General features: G+C 53.5%; 2 protein-coding genes across 2 annotated transcripts; one reads left to right on the plus strand and one right to left on the minus strand.

Annotated features, from left to right (window-relative positions):
• The first annotated feature begins 1641 nt into the window (after positions 1-1641).
• On the plus strand, positions 1642-2598 carry LOC111258482. Its single transcript, XM_022829802.1, has one exon. The coding sequence runs from the start codon at positions 1642-1644 to the stop codon at positions 2596-2598; it is 957 nt and encodes a 318-aa protein (XP_022685537.1).
• A 3486-nt stretch (positions 2599-6084) lies between these two features.
• LOC101777447 lies at positions 6085-8514 on the minus strand. The gene is made up of 2 exons (XM_004985690.2): positions 8430-8514; positions 6085-8256 (listed from the first exon to the last, which is right to left on the minus strand). Exons 1-2 carry the CDS (start codon positions 8445-8447, stop codon positions 6298-6300), a joined length of 1977 nt encoding a protein of 658 aa, XP_004985747.1. The 5' UTR covers positions 8448-8514; the 3' UTR covers positions 6085-6297.
• Between the last annotated feature and the right edge of the window lie 8878 nt (positions 8515-17392).

The following is a 17392-nucleotide window of genomic DNA, read 5'->3' on the forward strand; positions in this document are numbered from 1 at the left end:
TAACCGAACAAGGCCTCAATCAGGGTCTGATTTGCGACATGAACTAGAGGCCCTAGTTGATTAGTTGATGCTTGTCAGCGTCTGCGACGATCGAGGGCCACAGCCACGCGGCATCCTCAGAGTGGTGGGTGCGTGCGAGCGCTGCATGTTCACCGAGGGCTTTGGGAGCACGCTGTGGAGTCCAGGGCGGCCGGTGGCGTGGTTACCATGGACGACGGCGGCCAGGTGGGCGGCGGTGCGAGGCAGATAGGGGCCAAGGGTGGACCGTCCACCCTGGGTCCCTCGCTGCCGTTGGATCGGACCTGCACGGCCACGATCGACGTGGATAATTGCAAGGCAAGCGAGGCCCTTTCCCGCCTTCTTCCCTCCTCGGGCGCTCTGCCGTTCCCCGGTGCTGACGAAGCGCTGCGCTGAGCTCCGGTGGCCCGTGGTGTCGCACGACGCGGAGTGGTTCCGATCTCGGCGGACCTCAACGGCGTTGTTGGCTAGGCTCAGGGGCACCTCGACGGCCTTGAGGACCTCCGCGCTCCGCGCTCCGCGCTCTGCGACTGCGAAATGAGTTTTCTATAGATCCCTTGTAGAGTATCCAATTTGAACAAAAACCAAGTGATTGTTGAGTTCGAGAGATAGGTAGAGATTCCGCTTTTAATAAGAACAGAAACAAACTCCAAGCACCCTGGATCATCTCTACTGGTCTGGCACTCCCTTCGATTCTGAGCTCCCCGCTTCTTCTGCAGCTTTCCGTTGCTGCCGCTCCTCAGCCGACGCCTCCCGAGCGATGCGCGACCGCAACAGCATGGCGCGCATGGCCGGCGTCAGGTACGACGACGTCGCCTCCGCCTCGTTCTCCGACACCCTTTCGGCGGCCCCCACCGCGCTGGACGTCCCTGCCTCGCCGGCCGGTCCACCGCCACCGAAATAGTCCATCAAACCAGTTGCCACGTCCGCCACCTCCATATCGCCAGCACCAACCGCCGTAGGCATCTGAAGGAACGCGGCTGCCACCGAGTTCATCGCCTCCCCACCGCCACCGTCCGCCAAGTGATGCCGCAGGGGTTGCAGCTGCCTCGACGTCGCGCGCTGCTGCTCGTGCGAGCTCAGGCCAGCGAGCACGTACGCGCGCCCCGACTCCCTGTAGCACTCCCTGGTCGCCACGCGCCTGCACATGCGCCGCAGCTCGGTCCCCAGCGCCGCACTCGTGGGGTCGCCGCCCCGTGCCGCCGCCGACCGCGCCACGGCTCGGCGCCGGCTCCCGAGTATCGCCGCCGCCTCCTGGTGCGCGCCCCGCTCCGCCGCCGCCCTGGCCGCAGCGATGTCCTCGACCGCCTCAACCCGGACGCGCTCCCTCTCCACCTCCGCTGACCGGTCCGCGTACGCCGCGTGCTCCGGTCTCGCCACCACCGTGTCCTCCACCGTCACGTCGACGTGCGCGCCACCAGCCGCTTCTCGGTAACTGCAACGAACGTTGATCAGAGGGGTCTCGCCGTCCGTCGCTTCCGCGGTCGGGACAGACAAGAACAACAAGAAGCGCCGCTCCTCGTCGGCGTAGAGCTCGCCGACGGCGACCGAGGCGGAGCGGCCATCGTCGTCGACGCAGCTCTCGTAACGGCCGGACTTGACCGAGCTGATGCGGACTCCAGGATGCCCGGAAGCGATGGCGATGCGCGCCTCCTGGACCACGACGGTGAGCAGCCCGCCGATGCACTGCGCGAACGCGTCCTGGATGGCCTCCTCGTTCTCTATGTACGAGAAGGTCCCGCCGGTGGCCTCAGCGATGACGTGCATCGCCGCCGCGTCGTGGTTGTGGCCGAAGCCAAACGTGTGGATGGGCGCCGACCAGTCGCCGACGCCAGTTGGCACGAAGGACGGTGGTACCAGCACCTCGTAATTGGTTACGCTTTCCCGCCGTCGCCGCACGTTGTAGTTGTCCTGGCCGTCGGAGAGGAGTATGACGCTGGAGACGGCGTTCCTGTACCGGCGGTCGCCGAGCACCTTGGCGGCGGTTCGGAGCCCCTCGGCGATGTTGGTGCCGCCGCACGCCGTGAGGGACTCCACGGCCTCCGAGGCGAGGCCCTTCCCGATGTCCGACATGCGCAGGAGCCTGGTCACGCGGCGCGCCCCGGACGAGAAGGACACCACGCAGAGGCGGTCGTCGGGGCCGAGGCTGTCGATGACGAACCCCATGGCCTGCTTCACCAGGGCAAGCTTGTTCCGGCGCATGCTCCCGCTCACGTCGAGCACCGTCACGAGGTCGAGAGGCGCGCGTGGCGCGTCGCCGGCCGCTGCCTCGCCGTCGACGACCCCCGGAGCCTTGACGTGCACGAGGACGGCGAAATTGTCGTGAGACGAGTCCCTGGCGACAGCCGAGTATTCGACGTGCGTCTTGACGACCAAAGGTCCGCTGGATGCAGCCGCGGCTTCGCGCCGCTGGCCATCGTGGTCAGAGACGGGCGGCTCCACCTGGTCGTCGTCGTCGAACACCTCTGGTTCCGGGGACCAGCGCGGCGGCGGCTGCACGGCGGGGACCGGCTGCTGCCTAGGCGGCGGTGGCTGCACTCCGTGCATGGGCTCCATGCGGGGAAGTGGCTGCAGCGGTAGCGTCGGTGGCATCGATGACGGCAGCAACACCGGCCGCACGGACGGCAGCTCGCGCCACTGCGCGTTGCAGAGCGGGCAGACGCGGCGGCCCTGCGAGACGCTTGTGGAGATGCAGCTGAAGTGGAACGTGTGGGAGCACTCTGCCGTGAAGATGGCCTGCCCACCGCCGGCGCCGATGGCACCGAGGCATATGGCGCAAGGGTTGCTCTGCATAGCAAAATTTGAACGCATTGAAATGATCTGTTCACTTTGGACACCAGCGTACCGATATGAAATGCCAAAAACAACATGCTAAGATCATCTTGGAGAAAATTTAGCCAGAGCATAGAAGGAAACAAAAATCTCTGCTGTCTCGAGAAGCCTGAGACGAGATGGCATGTGTTCTTGGAACCAAACGAAAAATTGAACACGCGGTACTGATGAAATTCAGATACTGATAGCAGAGAAATTCTTCACCTGTTCAGCACCTTCCATCTCCGGGAGCTGCTCTGTGAAGTGAAAACTGATAGGAAGAAATTAGTGAGATGACTATGGTATAAAACATGCCAAATGCTTCAACTGAAAGTAAAAGGTTGACGATATTGAATATTTGGATATACCGCCGTGGCTGCCACGATATGCTGACACCGACTGTAAACCCTAAACAAAAATTGGATTTCGCGGAGTAGAATTTTCGACCTGTCCAGAATTTGTCTGTAATCCTCATTTGCGTCCTCTTGTGCGTGTCTTGAAGATTAAGTTATTGATTCTATCGCCTTCAGGAGCGGGGTGAACGAGGATTAGCAAAGAGGTTATCTTTGCCAAAGCAGGCAGTGGTTATCACGAAGGGACCAAGCTAGAACCAGCTCATGGTTATAAAGGCATTTAGAGATTTTTCCTTACACTAAAGACAAGAAGATGATACATAATGGAGTACGAGGTTAAATAGGAAAATAAGAAAGAGAAGAATCTCAGTCGCTTTGAGAAGTGGCTAAACTCTGACAGGAAAGATGATATTTTTCTCAAGCTTTCATGGTTGTTTGCTTGTATCAACATTTTCTACTACAATTCAAAAGCATCTGTTGTGACAGCTAATATTGTCTTGCTTACTTTTGAGAATCTAATGGGTTTTAATATGCTAGTGTCTCCATTTATTTTTCAATGTCGGTTGAAATATTTGTTCAGAAGAAAAGAGGCTGCTTTGATCGGATAATCAATGCCTTTTGTTAGATCAACAAAGTAAACCTTGGTCATATGTTTTTTTTAATGTGGAAATGCACAACGGAAAAGGCAAAATTAAAAGAGGCTTCCTGTTGGATGATCAGTGCCTTTTGTAGATCAACAGAGTAAATCTTGGTCATCTGTAGAAAAGGCAAACCTAAAAATAAATCTGGTTGAGTATAGACATTGAAAAATATGTGTATATACAAAAATAAAAGAAATAAGAAAATTTCAGAAGTAGTAGTGCTTAGGAATTACATACTTTGGACTAAGTATATCAACACAAAGTTCTAAGACTACAAACTTAGAAGTTATAAGATAGTAAGACGAGAGATTGAAGTGTCGCGAAGTTAAATATATTGTGTACTGCCAATAGTCAATGTTCAGCTACTAATAAATGGTCCATTCTGATCAGAAACAATGCGCTATATATTACTGCACCAAATCTGGATACAATTGTTCATCAGGGGTATGGGAAAACATGAGGAAGCATGATTCAAATCCTTACTCTGAATATAAGATATGGACATGTAAAAATTTGAAGAGACAAACTCATTTTCTGAACTCTAACCTGATTGCACGCAGTGTGCAGGAACCAGAGAGGCGGATGTTCAGATTCAGAGGATAGTTTTCCTCTTTAAAAGTGGCGCAACTTTGTTGTACTACTGCTACATTGTAATAAATAGATATGCAGCCAGATAAAAATGTAATGCAGAAAACCAGTGATTTTTGTGAGTATTTTTCATCCTGAAGGAGGACAGGTTACATTATCACATGGCTCATTGGACCTCAAACTGTGCAAATACTAATGGGCTCCTTTTCAGTAGAATGCATCTTTAATAGATTAACCTGTTCTAAGCTCAATAATCAGCTTCCTTGTCAATGCTAAAGAGGCTCTCTTGCTTCCTTTGTTCCTTTTCCCCCTGCTTTTGATAAAAAAATATTAGTGAAGTTCGGTGCTACACCAAGAAATGTCTTTCCAACACTTCGGAACTCAAGCACTGGCAACAGAGCATGATGTGGAGAAGCAGAAGATAAAGGCATGACGTGATGGGCATGTATGAAAAACCAAGCGCCAAAGTGATTCATTAGCAAGAATAGAGAGATGTTTTACGGGAATGACATGAGGCCCTCAAAGCCAGCAGCACAGCGAGACTGTTGGTACTCCTTGTAGGCAAAAGCGTCGAACACCTGGAGCGCTGCCTGCTGGCGCCACCAGTCAGCGCGCATACAAACCGCATTCATGGAGAGTAAGGCGGAAGGGTACCTTGCAAGGGTCTCCAGGGAATGGTGGCCGGATCCGAGCGAGCAGAGCACTCCGGCGAGGAAGTTGAAGGCGGTTGACGTCGCACGCAGCCAGGGAGCGGCGGTGCGCCGGCGCGTGGGAGAATCCAGAGACCACGGTCTGGCACATGGATTAGACGGAGGGCGAGCGCGGCACGCATGGCGACGGGGCTAGCGGTCGTCGCCGGTGGCAGCAAGAACTCGCCGCGGTTGTCATTTCGCCGACGGGGAATATTTACGGGTAACCCCCAAATATGTTTTACATAAACACCCCTAGATTGGATCCTGATCAATAATCGCGATCCGAATATTTTCATATTGACCCCTAAATTTTACATATACAGCCCTAAGTTGGGTCGCGATCATTAATCACGATCCAGATTATTTACAAATGCACCCCTGGTTTTGGTCGGGCCCTGCTCCGTCGGCTCCGCCCGTCCTCCGACGGCCGCCGCCGCCGCCGTTCCGGTGGCAATCACGAAGCTCGATCTCTGTCTAACTGTTAAGCCGCTCTTGTCTTCCTCCCGCAGAAAGCAGCGAGGCAATCGGCCGGCGCAGCAGGGGACTCAAACCTCAGGCGGCGACCGGAAATGGGGGCTCCGTAGCCAGCACCGCTGCTCCCCCTCCCTGACGAACGGTCCGTGTGAAGGAAAATGCGTCCCACCAGAATATAGTATAGCCAAATTCAGTGGCAAATTTTACGCTTGTTCTTTGCACAGACCTGAGCAACTCATACGTACTGACGAACAATACTCATCAGCAAAGAAGAAGAAGAGTGCTGCTGAATTGTGAAGTGCACAAGGACAATTGTTGGCCTGCAGGCTCATTCTTGTGGAGAAACGCGATTCGAATCGTGCAAGGACTCCGCCCATGAAGATCAGAATCGATGCTTTACAGAGACATATTTCACAAATGACAGAGCATGTTCAGAAACCATACCAAACAGAGCAGCTGAAACTTGGCTATCACAGGCCAAGGAGACAAATAGGCAATGAAGCAAAAAATAAAAATAAAAATGCTGCTGATATTCTTCAAGATGATAGTTGGCAATCACATGATGGTACTCAGCGCGGTTTCTGATGTTGGCCACAAACGAATTCATTCATTCCTATTACAATCTGCACTTATAAAACCAAACGCAAAATTACGATCTCATATATCCTTGACAATTGACATGATGCAGTGAATCTAGACAATTCGCACAAGGCCACACGTCTACTGGCTTGCTACCTCCGTTGGTCCAGAGCTTCCTGTTTCTTCCCCTGCCTTGGCCTGCTGCTGCTGCTCGGCCGACGCCTCCCGCGCCCTCCGCGACCGCAGCAGCATGGCGCGCATGGCCGGCGTCGCGAACGACGCCGCCTCGTTCGCCGTCCCTTCCGCCCTTGACGCGCCCGCGATCGAGTTCCTCGACGCCCCGACCGCGTTGAACGCCATCGCCGGCATCATGTTGGCGCGCTGCTGCGCGTGCATGCTGACGCCGGCGAGCATGTACGCGCGCCCGGACTCCACGTACCTCTCCCGGCTCGCCACGCGCCTGCGCATCTCGCGCAGCTCCGCCCCCAGCGCCGCGCTCGTCGGGTCGCCGCCGCGCGCCGCCTCCGACTGCTCCACCGCCCGCTGCCTGTTCTCGAGTATCTCCACCGCCTCCTGGTATGCTCCCCGCTCCGCGGCAGCCCTCGCCGCCGCGATGTCCTCGGTCGCCTCGACCCGGACGCGCTCCCGCTCCACCTCCATCGAGCGTTCCGCGTCCACCACTTGCTCCGGTCTCGCCACCACCGTGTCCGCCGCCGTCACGTCGACGCCGGCACCACCCGCCGCATCCCGGTAACTGCAGCTCACCCTTATCAGAGTAGTCTCGGTCTCGCCGTCCGCTGCTGGAACAGCCAAAAACAGCAGGAAGCGCCGCTCCTCGTCCGCGTAGAGCTCGCCGACAGCGATCGAGGCAGAGCGGCCGTCCACGTCGACGCGGCTCTCGTAACGGCCGGACTTGATCGAAGCGATGCGAACTCCAGGATGCCCGGAGGAGATGGCGATGCGGGCCTCCTGGACCACGACGGTGAGCAGCCCGCCGATGCACTGCGCGAACGCGTCCTGGATGACAGCCTCGTTCTCGATGTACGAGAAGGTCCCGCCGGTGGCCTCGGCGATGACGTGCATCGCCGCCGCGTCGTGGTCGTTGCCGAAGCCAAACGTGTGGATCGCCGCGGACCAGTCGCCGGTGCCGGTGCGCATGAACGACGGCGGCACGAGGTCCTCATAGTTGGGGATGCGGCCCTGCGCGCTTCGCGTCATGGTGTAGTTGTCCTGGCCGTCGGAGAGGAGTATGACGCTGGAGACGGCGTTCCGGTGCCGGCGCTCGTCGAGCACCTTGGCCGCCGTCCGGAGCCCCTCGGCGATGTTCGTGCCGCCGCGCGCAACGAGGGACTCGACGGCGCTCATGGCGAGACCCTTCCCGGCGTCCGACATGCGCAGGAGCCTGGTCACTCGTTGCGCCCCGGACGAGAAGGACACCACGCTGAGGCGATCGTGGGGCCCGAGGTTGTCGATGACGAACCCCATGGCCTGCTTCAGGAGCGCGAGCTTCTCCCCGCTCATGCTGCCGCTGACGTCGAGCACCGTCACGAGGTCGAGAGGCGCGCGCGGTGCGTCGCCGGCCGCCGCTTCGCCGTCAACTATCCCGGGAGCCTTGACGTGCACGAGGACGGCAAAGTTGTCGGGGGACGAGTCCCTTGCGACGGCGGAGTACTCGGTGTGCGTCTCGACGGCGGCCAAAGCTCCACGAGATGCCGCCGCCGCGGCTTGTCGCTGGCCGTCGTGGCCAGATGGTAGCTCCACCGGCTCGTCGTCGTCGAACACCTCTGGCTCCGCGGGCTGGGGCGGTGGCTGGACGGAGTGGAACGGCCGGTACCTGATCGGCGGTGGCTGCACGTGGTGCATGGGCTCATGCCGTGGCGGCGGTTGCTGCGGCAGCGTGGGCGGCACCGGCGCCGGCTGTGGCGGCCGCACGAACGGCAGCTCGCGCCACTGCGAGTTGCAGAGCGGGCAGACGAGGTGGCCGTGCGCGACGCTCGCGGAGATGCAGTGGAAGTGGAACGTGTGGGAGCACTCGGCCGTGAAGATGGCCTGCCCGCCGGCGGCGCCCATGCCGCCGAGGCATATGGCGCAAGGATTGCTCTGCAACCAAAAGCAAAACACGCACAAAAAACATCAGATTTAGTCGATAAACAACTGCGCTGAATACAACCGATTGATTCCACAAGCCTGGAACCAATCTATGTGTTGCGTACAAACTACAATTGAAATTTCTGATAGAGAGAACTGCAAGATTCAGTGGGTAATTTCTTTACCTGGTCGGGGGCTTCCATGTGAAGGCTCGCGAGATAGCTGAAAAGCTGGCGGTTTCTTCAATAACTGTGGACTGTGGTGTTCTATCTGTCGAGCTGCTCTGAATGCTCTGCAAGAATGCTGTGGGATATATAAAGGGAGCGGTTTCTTCGACAGAAAGGAAGGAAAGAACCGTGTACATGTACAGCCGTGCAGCCTAAGTTGTGCTGATAGCGACATGAATACTGGTAAAAAACGGAATTCCTTAGCACTGAGGGTCGCCCCTTACAAGGTCCATTGTCCAGACCATTTCCATTAGGTGTACGTCAGCTTGAGGATTATAAGTGTTTGTTTCTAACGCGTTGGGCAGCGGAGTAAACAATGATCTTTGTAAATAGCTGTATAATAGCAAATGCTTTGCGTGCAGCTATTTGTGCACAGCTGGAGCACAACTTATAAAATGTCTATTGAAACAATTAGTTTTTAAGTTTGTTCTGATTTATTTTTTTAGTATTAAGAACTTAGATATTTTTCATCAGACAATAAATTATAAACATTAACACATAAAAATGGCATCATGATATCCCTCATCAAGAAACTTCCATAGTACAATACACATTTGTATTCAACCAACACGTTATATATAAATTGTTATTAAAGTGTCATATTGAAGGCCATATCAATATCCCAAGCTGCTTACAAAGAATGTTTCTTATTTGCCATTTAAAATTATTCTCGATCCTGAAACGATCATCCATATATCCCTTATGTGCTTTGTTTCTCAAACGCACAAGAGAACTATAAGTCTTGATGTTGTTTCATTAACAAATATTAGGTGTTAAGTGGGAGGGGATACATGTGAGCCCTGAGGACACCGCGTGCCATCACCTGTGTCTATGGCATGTGGCCCCGAGGACGACATGTCATGGACACCTAAGTGAAAACATTACCATTGAGGACAATTCTAATAATATGTGAAACATAAAACATCATTCGTTTTAGATAAATATTACAAAAGTGCATATGGTTTATCAAAATTATTGCAAAATTACATATTTAATAAATTGCACGACAAAACTACATATTTAACATATCAAATCTTTATAAAACTAAGGATTTAAAATTATTTCACAAAATCATTAGTTTAGCATGAGTGGAGCAAAACTATGGATTTAATTCAATAATGTATCAATAACATGTTTTTACATGAGTGGAGCGTGTAGTTTTTGATAGATTACACACAAAATATGTAGTATAACATTGATAGACACAATATGGCTAAAATTACTGTAGCAGTACAATTTTTTTTAGGAGTGGCTACCCATCATCCGGTTGATTTTGCATCGAATTTTTAATCACTTTTAGGACCAATCAAATGCTGACACATCTTTAGTAACCGGAAGATTAAAATGTGATTGATACAACTAAAAAAATTAATCAAATACAAGATAGAGAGACATGCAACAACACCTATTGATAATGAACCACAAAATCAATCAGATTTTCTACAAGAGTGTTTCACGTGAACATATATGACCAGCATGGCAGGAACATCACATCCCACTTGAATTAGAACTTGACCCCAGAAAATAAAAAATAGAGATGGATCAACCTTTTTGAATTAGGACTTGATCCTAGATGCACTGGAGTTCGTTAAAATTCATCTCCCTCTCTCTCTCTAATGTTTTTTTATGCAGGAAGTAAGAATTGAAAAGGCAGTGTAGACAAATTTGACACCCAATAAAATTGGAAATCACACATTCCAACATTATGTACACATATGCATTTATGTTGCTGAACTCTATAGATGTAAAAAGAAACTAAAAAGTGTTTAGATTCATGAACAAAAAGAGAACAAGAGATTGTGAGTATCCACTTGTTAGATAGAAAATGGTTGTGAGCTTGTGAACGATATAGTCTATAGTATCACTGCCTTCGCACCAATTCAGTGCGAGCACGACCCAACGCGCAATAGATTTTTCCATTGGGAAATGAAGTTGCGAGGGGACTGGACGATGGGCCGATTGACAATACAAAAATTAGCCTAACAAATAACAACGCACAATACAACTTGCACGGATCTTGAAAGATCGCAGCCGTAAAAAAAAGTGACTGAAAACAAGGGACAAAATCATCGAGTGTTGTTTAGACATTTCAATTTTCCTTGAAAAGTACTTATAGTTCCAACAACTCTCTGAACGTACAGGCCTCTGAGTTGAGCCCACAATGTAATTCTCATCCTCCATATGGAACGCACAACAAACAACACGCACAGAGGGCCCACGCAGAGCCCACAAAAGTGTTCATATTGACCCAGCGGAACACATGTTGCTGCCGCCTTGACCGTGGTTATCTTCTTTGTTAGGCGCAGCGTCGGCGTCGGCAGTTGATGAGCCCGAGAACTTGTCGTCGATGCCCGCGTGGTAGAGGAGCGCCCGCAGGTGCGTGATGAACTCGCCGCCCTTGCCGAGCTCCTTCTGGTGCACGAGATGTTCCCCTGCGGTGCCATCAACACGATGAGCTCGCACCACAGCTCGGCCAGCATCTTCGATAGCTTGTCGCCCTCCTGCACCCGCACGCACCCCGGGAGACCTTCCGCGACCTGCCGGCCTCTTCACACTATGGCGGCGGTGGCGTCTTGGCTACCATTGGGTTTCTCCTTGCTGTTTGCTTCGCGGACCAGCTCGTTGCACATGTACCGCACGGAATTGCTGGCGATGGGAAGCAGCTTGGGCTTGTAGAACACCAGGTACGCGCAGTACCTCGACAATGTGGTGGCCACAAGCTTGTAGTAGCCCAAGCCCTTCGATCCTCCACTGCTCCGGCCGACCTCCAAATCGTTCTTCCCCTCGCCTCCCTCCAAACCGTTCTGTCCTTCACCGCTGCGCCCATCCACCAAGCCGTTCGAACCTTTCGATCCACTAGTGCACAGGCGCAGTTGGTCTTCCTCTTCCTCCAGCAGCTTGCTGGTCGCGACGTGCCACACCATCATCCTCTCGATGTGTGTTCGAGCCTTGCAGTATCTTGAGAGCTCCTCGTAGCCTTCCAGGTTGGTTCGCCTCCTTAGCCGCTCCTAGCCTCCGATTAGACGTGCTCTGTTGTTCACGAGCGTATCGCATATCATCTCCTGTATGGCTGCAGGGACCGGCCGGAGAGTCTTGCACTAGTTGATGCGAAAGTCTTCGTCGTCGTTCAACAGGACGAACTATCTCGCGGCGTGGTACAGCTTGATGACGCGCTCCGGGAGGCATCTCCGCTTCTTGGTCGCCTTGAGAAGATTGAGCTGCCCGAGAGATCTGCCGATGGGCTCCGCGATCTTGCAGCAACGGATGAAGCGCAGTATGCAGTTAAGGAAACGGCAGTTGAGCCACGGTTTCCGGAGGACGTATTCAGAGATCACCATAACCTGAAAGACAAAGCCAGGAGGGGCCGTTAATTCATGCAAGATGACGAGATGTCCTTAAGAAAATAACAACGCGTTGAATGTTCAGATGTTAAGATGACGATCTTGATTTGCAAGCACACTTTGCCGGGTAGTACTACTAGTAGTACTAGCACTAGGTCAATAACTGACAGTTTGTCACTACATGAGCTTTCTCCTCCGTAGGTTCCACTTTTACAGTGATGCGGTACACTTCAACTGCAGTTCTACGCTAGAAAATTTACTGTGAATTCAATACTCGCAGATACATAACAGATGACATTCTCCCATCAACTGGAAACCACTTGCCCCCAGGTCGTCTGTACGGGCGACTTGGGCGGCCCTCGCGTCGGTGCGCCGCCAACCCCTCCCACTTCCCTCCTGTCCTGCTGCGCCGAAGCACGCCCTCGGAAGTCCGGGCGACCGCAAGGACAGCGACGGCAGGGCACTCCACCTCGCGTCCTTCCTCTTCCCGGTCGCTTCCTCCTCCTCCTCTCCTCGGTCGCTGCCTCCCTCTGCCAGCACCGTCGACCGAATCCATCCCCTCCTCCTGCGTGGATCTGCCATGCCCCTCACCGGATCTTCCCTAGGACTGGCCTACTTCGTCTGAGCCGCCATGGTCGGCCAAACCCTAGGTGGGTCCGCCTCCATGCCTGGCGCCGCCACCTGCCTCAGGCACCAAGCGGCCGCCCGCGGCAGTGGCAGCGCAGGTCGGGCCCCCCGGCGTGCGGCTCCCTGGGGTGTGGCAGCATGGGGTCAGCATGGGTCGGTCAGGCTGCCCGGCGTGTGGGTGGTGGCGGTGGCGGTGGCGGCGGGTTCCTCTGGTGCCCTTGCTGTTGCCGGTGGTGGATTCTTCCCTTTCCCTCTCCCCCTTTCCCTTCGCCCCACACCTTGGTCACTGGTCGCTTTTTCCTTCGCCGGTCGGGGCTCCTCCAGCCGGTTCTTCACCGGATCCGCCCACCCTGGCCTTGGATCCACGTCCTCTTCATCCGGATCCGTCTCTTCCGAGCTCGGGTCGGCCGTTCTGTGGCTGCCGGTGAACTGCTGCTAGGTCGTGGTGGGCGGTTCTATCACCGTCGGGCTTCTTGCGGTGGTTCTTCGCCGCCGCTGCTGGTTTGCTACCTCCACTAGTCGTCTTCCGATGCCGCCGCCGCCGATCGTCATCGTCGAGACTCGGAAGCCGCCGCCGCCACTTGTTGCGCTGCCCGTGTTTGTGTTGGGATGCCCTTGTGCTCCTGGATACTTTTCATCACCCTTTGGTCATGTAGGTGCCTGTTTCAGTAACGCTCTTGGTCGTGGGGCTGTCATGCCCGTTGGTTGCTCTGGTGATGGGAGTTCTAAGGCCTGTGCCGCCACTCTTGATCTGCTAGCGCTCCTCCCCGGGTTTCGCTAATATGCCTTCACCCCTGCTTGGTCGCTCTTGCGTGACTTGTCTTCGGCTCTGCTCCCCGCTGGCTGTGGTGTTAGGGTCAAAGGATGGGTTCATGGGTCTTAGGTGAAAATCTTGCGCAGCTTGAGCTGGTGCACACAATGGCGACGTATGAGGACGTGGCCTTGTTGGAGGTATTGTGATGACCCTAACCTTGTTTCCCAAGGTGAAAAATTTGTCTAGATGTCTAGACAGGCGATGGCGGCGTACAATGTGCGTCGTGTCCTTCTTGAAGGCATCGTCCTTTGGTAGTTCTTCGTGCTCTTTTCTTGCCTTCGGGTACCCTGGCCGGTTTTGAGTCTTTGCTCCTTGCACGCAGGGTGTTGAAAGCTTGGTCGTAGCTGTTTTGGGTGTCGGGCGACGGTGATGTGCTCCTTCATGGCTTATGGAGCTGAGGTGGTTTCTCTTTTGTCTACAAGCTTGTCTGGTGGCTTGTCCCTCAGCAAGGATCGAGTTTCGCGCTTCGTCCATCCGTTCTCACTGGTGGCCTTCAGACGTGTCTTCAGGTCGATAGGTTTGGGGTGAGTGACGTTTTCTTTTCTTGTGTTTTTGGTTGTCTACAATTCTTTTGTGGCATTCTATAATTGCGTTTCAGGGTTTTCTTGAGACTGCATCGTTATATTATTACTTTTTTCTTAATGAAAACATGCCATGCACGTCTTAAAAAAATACTCGCAGATACGGTCAACAGCTTACAACTGGTGGACCATGTATGTGATAACTGTAACGTGAAGCCCAACAACAGGAGCAAGAAAGCGTAGTACTAATGTACTGTACTTGGTCAGTCAACCATAGTTTCAGAATTCAGAGATAGCATGGACCGCACATATGAATTATGAAAAAAAGACAAGTGAGGCCTGCAGAATAATTCGCTCACAAAATAAATTATCTCCGCTGCAGTATTTTTTATAGCCATTAGCCAGAGCGGTAGGTAATGGTGATTTTTGAAGACCGAGGATACTGAATCGAAACGAGCGTTAATTGTTCAGATGTTTATGACCTAACTGCTAGTCAGTTTGTAGCTACATGAGCTTTGTAGGTTCCACTTTCACAGTGATCTGGTATTCTGGTACACTTCAATTGCAGTTCTACAGCATGCAGGAAATTTTACTGTGAATTCAATACTCGCAGATACTGAATCGACTTGCAACTGGTGGACCTTGTTGTACAGCTGGTGGACCTAAGGGGGTGTTTCGATACCAAGGGCTAAACCTTAACCTTGTCACATCGGATGTTCGAATACTAATTAGGAGGACTAAATATAAGCTAATTACAAAACTAATTACAGAATCCCTAGGCTAAATCGCGAGACGAATCTATTAAGCCTAATTAATCCATCATTAGCGAATGGTTACTGTAGCACCACATTGTCAATTAGTGAATAGTTACTGTAGCACCACATTGCCCAAACACCTCCTAAAGTGAAGCATGTGAAGCCCAACAATGTGAACGAGAAACATAGGACTACTATACTGTACTTTGATCAGTCGACTTTAGTGTCAAAATTTAGTGACATCATGGACCACGCATATATGATAATATGAATTATGGTTTTTTTTGACAGTGAGAGCTGCAGAATAATTCACTGCAAAATAAAATGTCTCCGCTAGCTGCTCAGCTGCTGCAGCCATTAGTCAGAGCGGTAGGTAATGGTGATGGTTGATGACCGAGGAGACTGAATCGAAACGAGTATTTTTCTTATTAGCAGAAGCTCATTCGGTTTCACATGCGTACCTTAGTCCAGTCGGAGAAGAGGTGGATGAAGAACTCGCAGATCTCCATCCCCGTCACCATGCCGCTAGCTGCTCAGCTGCTGCAGCCATTAGCCAGAGCGGTAGGTAATGGTGATGGTTGATGACCGAGGAGACTGAATCGAAACGAGTATTTTTCTTATTAGCAGAAGCTCATTCGGTTTCACATGCGTACCTTAGTCCAGTCGGAGAAGAGGTGGATGAAGAACTCGCAGATCTCCATCCCCGTCACCATGCCGGCGATGACGAAGGTGATGAGCAAATCCACGTTCCTGCCGCGGACAACGTTGGACGTGCTACCGTGGGGAACCCGGTAGTGTGTCAGCACCCAAGAGGAAGCAAGTGGGCCGCGAGCTATCCCGAGAACCAGGAGGCCCAACAAGCGAGTCACAGGTAATGAGTGGATCAACTAGAGGCCGCTGACCCATCTGCTTGCTGGGCTTATCGCTGCTACTTATGCTAGGGAAAGATGTAAGAGAAGGTGTCATATAACAGATTAGTAAACTTGCTCACGCAAGCTCCTTCATCCCGGATCTGTTCTTCTTGCCTCTGCTTGTGCTACCCTTCCTCCAATTCTTTTCTCGAGACTTGTATCCTGTCACCGGACGCTAACATAGTGCCGGACCGCCGACTAGGTGATCCCACACGGACACGACGACCGTCACGGCGAACAGCATGGTGCTCACCACCGGGAAGCCGGAGCTGAACAGGATGGGGTACTTGGTATAGTGCAGGTCTCGCGAGAAGCCGAGCTCCGTCCTGATCACCCGGAACGTCCGCCGCCACCCGCTGTGGATGAGGTTGTCGAAGACCAGCCTCTGCGCCTTTGGCCTCTTGCTCCCCGCCGTCGCCACGCCGGCGAACTTCCGCCGCAGGAGCTTGCACAGCGCGAAGGAGAGGCAGACGTCCTTCAGCTCGTCCTCGTCGCCAGGTACATTCGAACTCGACGTCAGGAGCTCCCCGTCGCACTTCCATACCTTGGCGACGGTGACGGTGTCGTCCACCGGCTTGTACTTGGCCTCGTACTCGCTCCTCACCCTCTCGGGCCTCGCCTTGGACTTGGACTCGCCGACGACGAGGTAGTTGCAGTCTTCCATAGAGAAGCTGGTTGCGGATTTCTCAGTCACCTCGACCTTGTCCTCGTGCTTCATGTACTCGGCGACGAAGCTGGTGTTGGCGTCGCCGTACCTGGCGTTGGCGATCTTGAAGCGGACGACGCGCTCCAGGAACTTGGCGACCATGAGCGTCCAGAGAGCCCAGAGCGGGTACCGGAACGGGGAGGCGCGGGAATAGTAGCGGACGTAGAGGCCGAGGGTGACGATGTTGTTGGCGCGCGCGAACTCGTGGACGGCGAGGTCGGAGCGGCGGGTGGAGACGCAGTAGCCGGAGATGGTGTAGACGCCCTCGTAGCCGGCGAGGAGGAGGATGCCCCAGAGGAGGTACAGGTCGTTGCGGAAGGGCATGGCGAGGAGCATGGTGAACATGCCCACCAGGAACCGCGTCACGGGCTGCGTGGCGGCGAAGAGGAAGCCCTTGATGAGGTGGCTGGAGCTCCACGGCCGGTGCTGCGACGCCGTCAGGAAGTAGGCCAGAGCCAGCGCCAGCGCCACGAAGCACGCCTTCGCCTCCACGATGATGCGCAGAGCCTCCTCCGAGACCAGCCCGTTGGGGTTGTGGCACGGGCGGTACTTGAGCGGCGGCGGCGCCATGGCTGCCATTGTTGTCGGGATCGAGGAGCGAGACTTGTGTATCGAGAGACGTGAGGGCTTCAGCTCAGATGCTGAGAAGAATTGTGGCGCGAGTAGAGCGTGTGCTTGCCTGTATTTTATACACCATCCAAGTGGCTTTAGGATTCGTGCAACAAGTGAGGTGCCGCCGATCAGTTTCGAGCTCCCTGAACAGAAGATTAACCTCGGTTAACACCAATCATTAACATTAGTCAACGGTGTGCACTGTGCACCAACTTCTTTCTGCTCGTTGTATACACTACGCAGCCAGGTCGAGTCGTGTGAATACGACCAGCCAGGTCGAGTTAATTTTGGTATGGGTGCAGAGAAGCTTCTGAGTTCTAACGCTCTGCTTAGTACTGAATAATTTATGAAGACGAGGGTGCAGAGGGCGACGGCGGGCAGGAGGGCGGCGGGAGGAAGGCTAGCGGAGGGAGTCGGGCAGGAGGAATGGTAATAAACGAGGGGCAGAAGTGCTCCAAGACTCTTTAGTCCACTCCTAGAGGACTAAATAGTCCACCTATTTAGTATTTTAAGGACTAAAGGTATAAAAATGAGTGGACTAAAATCTGAGTAACCAGACAGGCTCTAACTCATGACTGCAGTTTAGTCAATTGCTAGTCTCCCTACCTACTTCCCTGCAGAGTTTGTTTTCCAG

The sequence above is a fragment of the Setaria italica genome, chromosome IX, assembly GCF_000263155.2.
Source record: "Setaria italica strain Yugu1 chromosome IX, Setaria_italica_v2.0, whole genome shotgun sequence".
NCBI classification, from domain to species: Eukaryota; Viridiplantae; Streptophyta; class Magnoliopsida; order Poales; family Poaceae; genus Setaria; species Setaria italica.

Excerpts from the sequence above, each read along its gene's own strand:
- LOC111258482 (XM_022829802.1), top strand. The coding sequence starts at position 1,642 with ATGCCCGGAAGCGATGGCGATGCGCGCCTCCTGGACCACGACGGTGAG.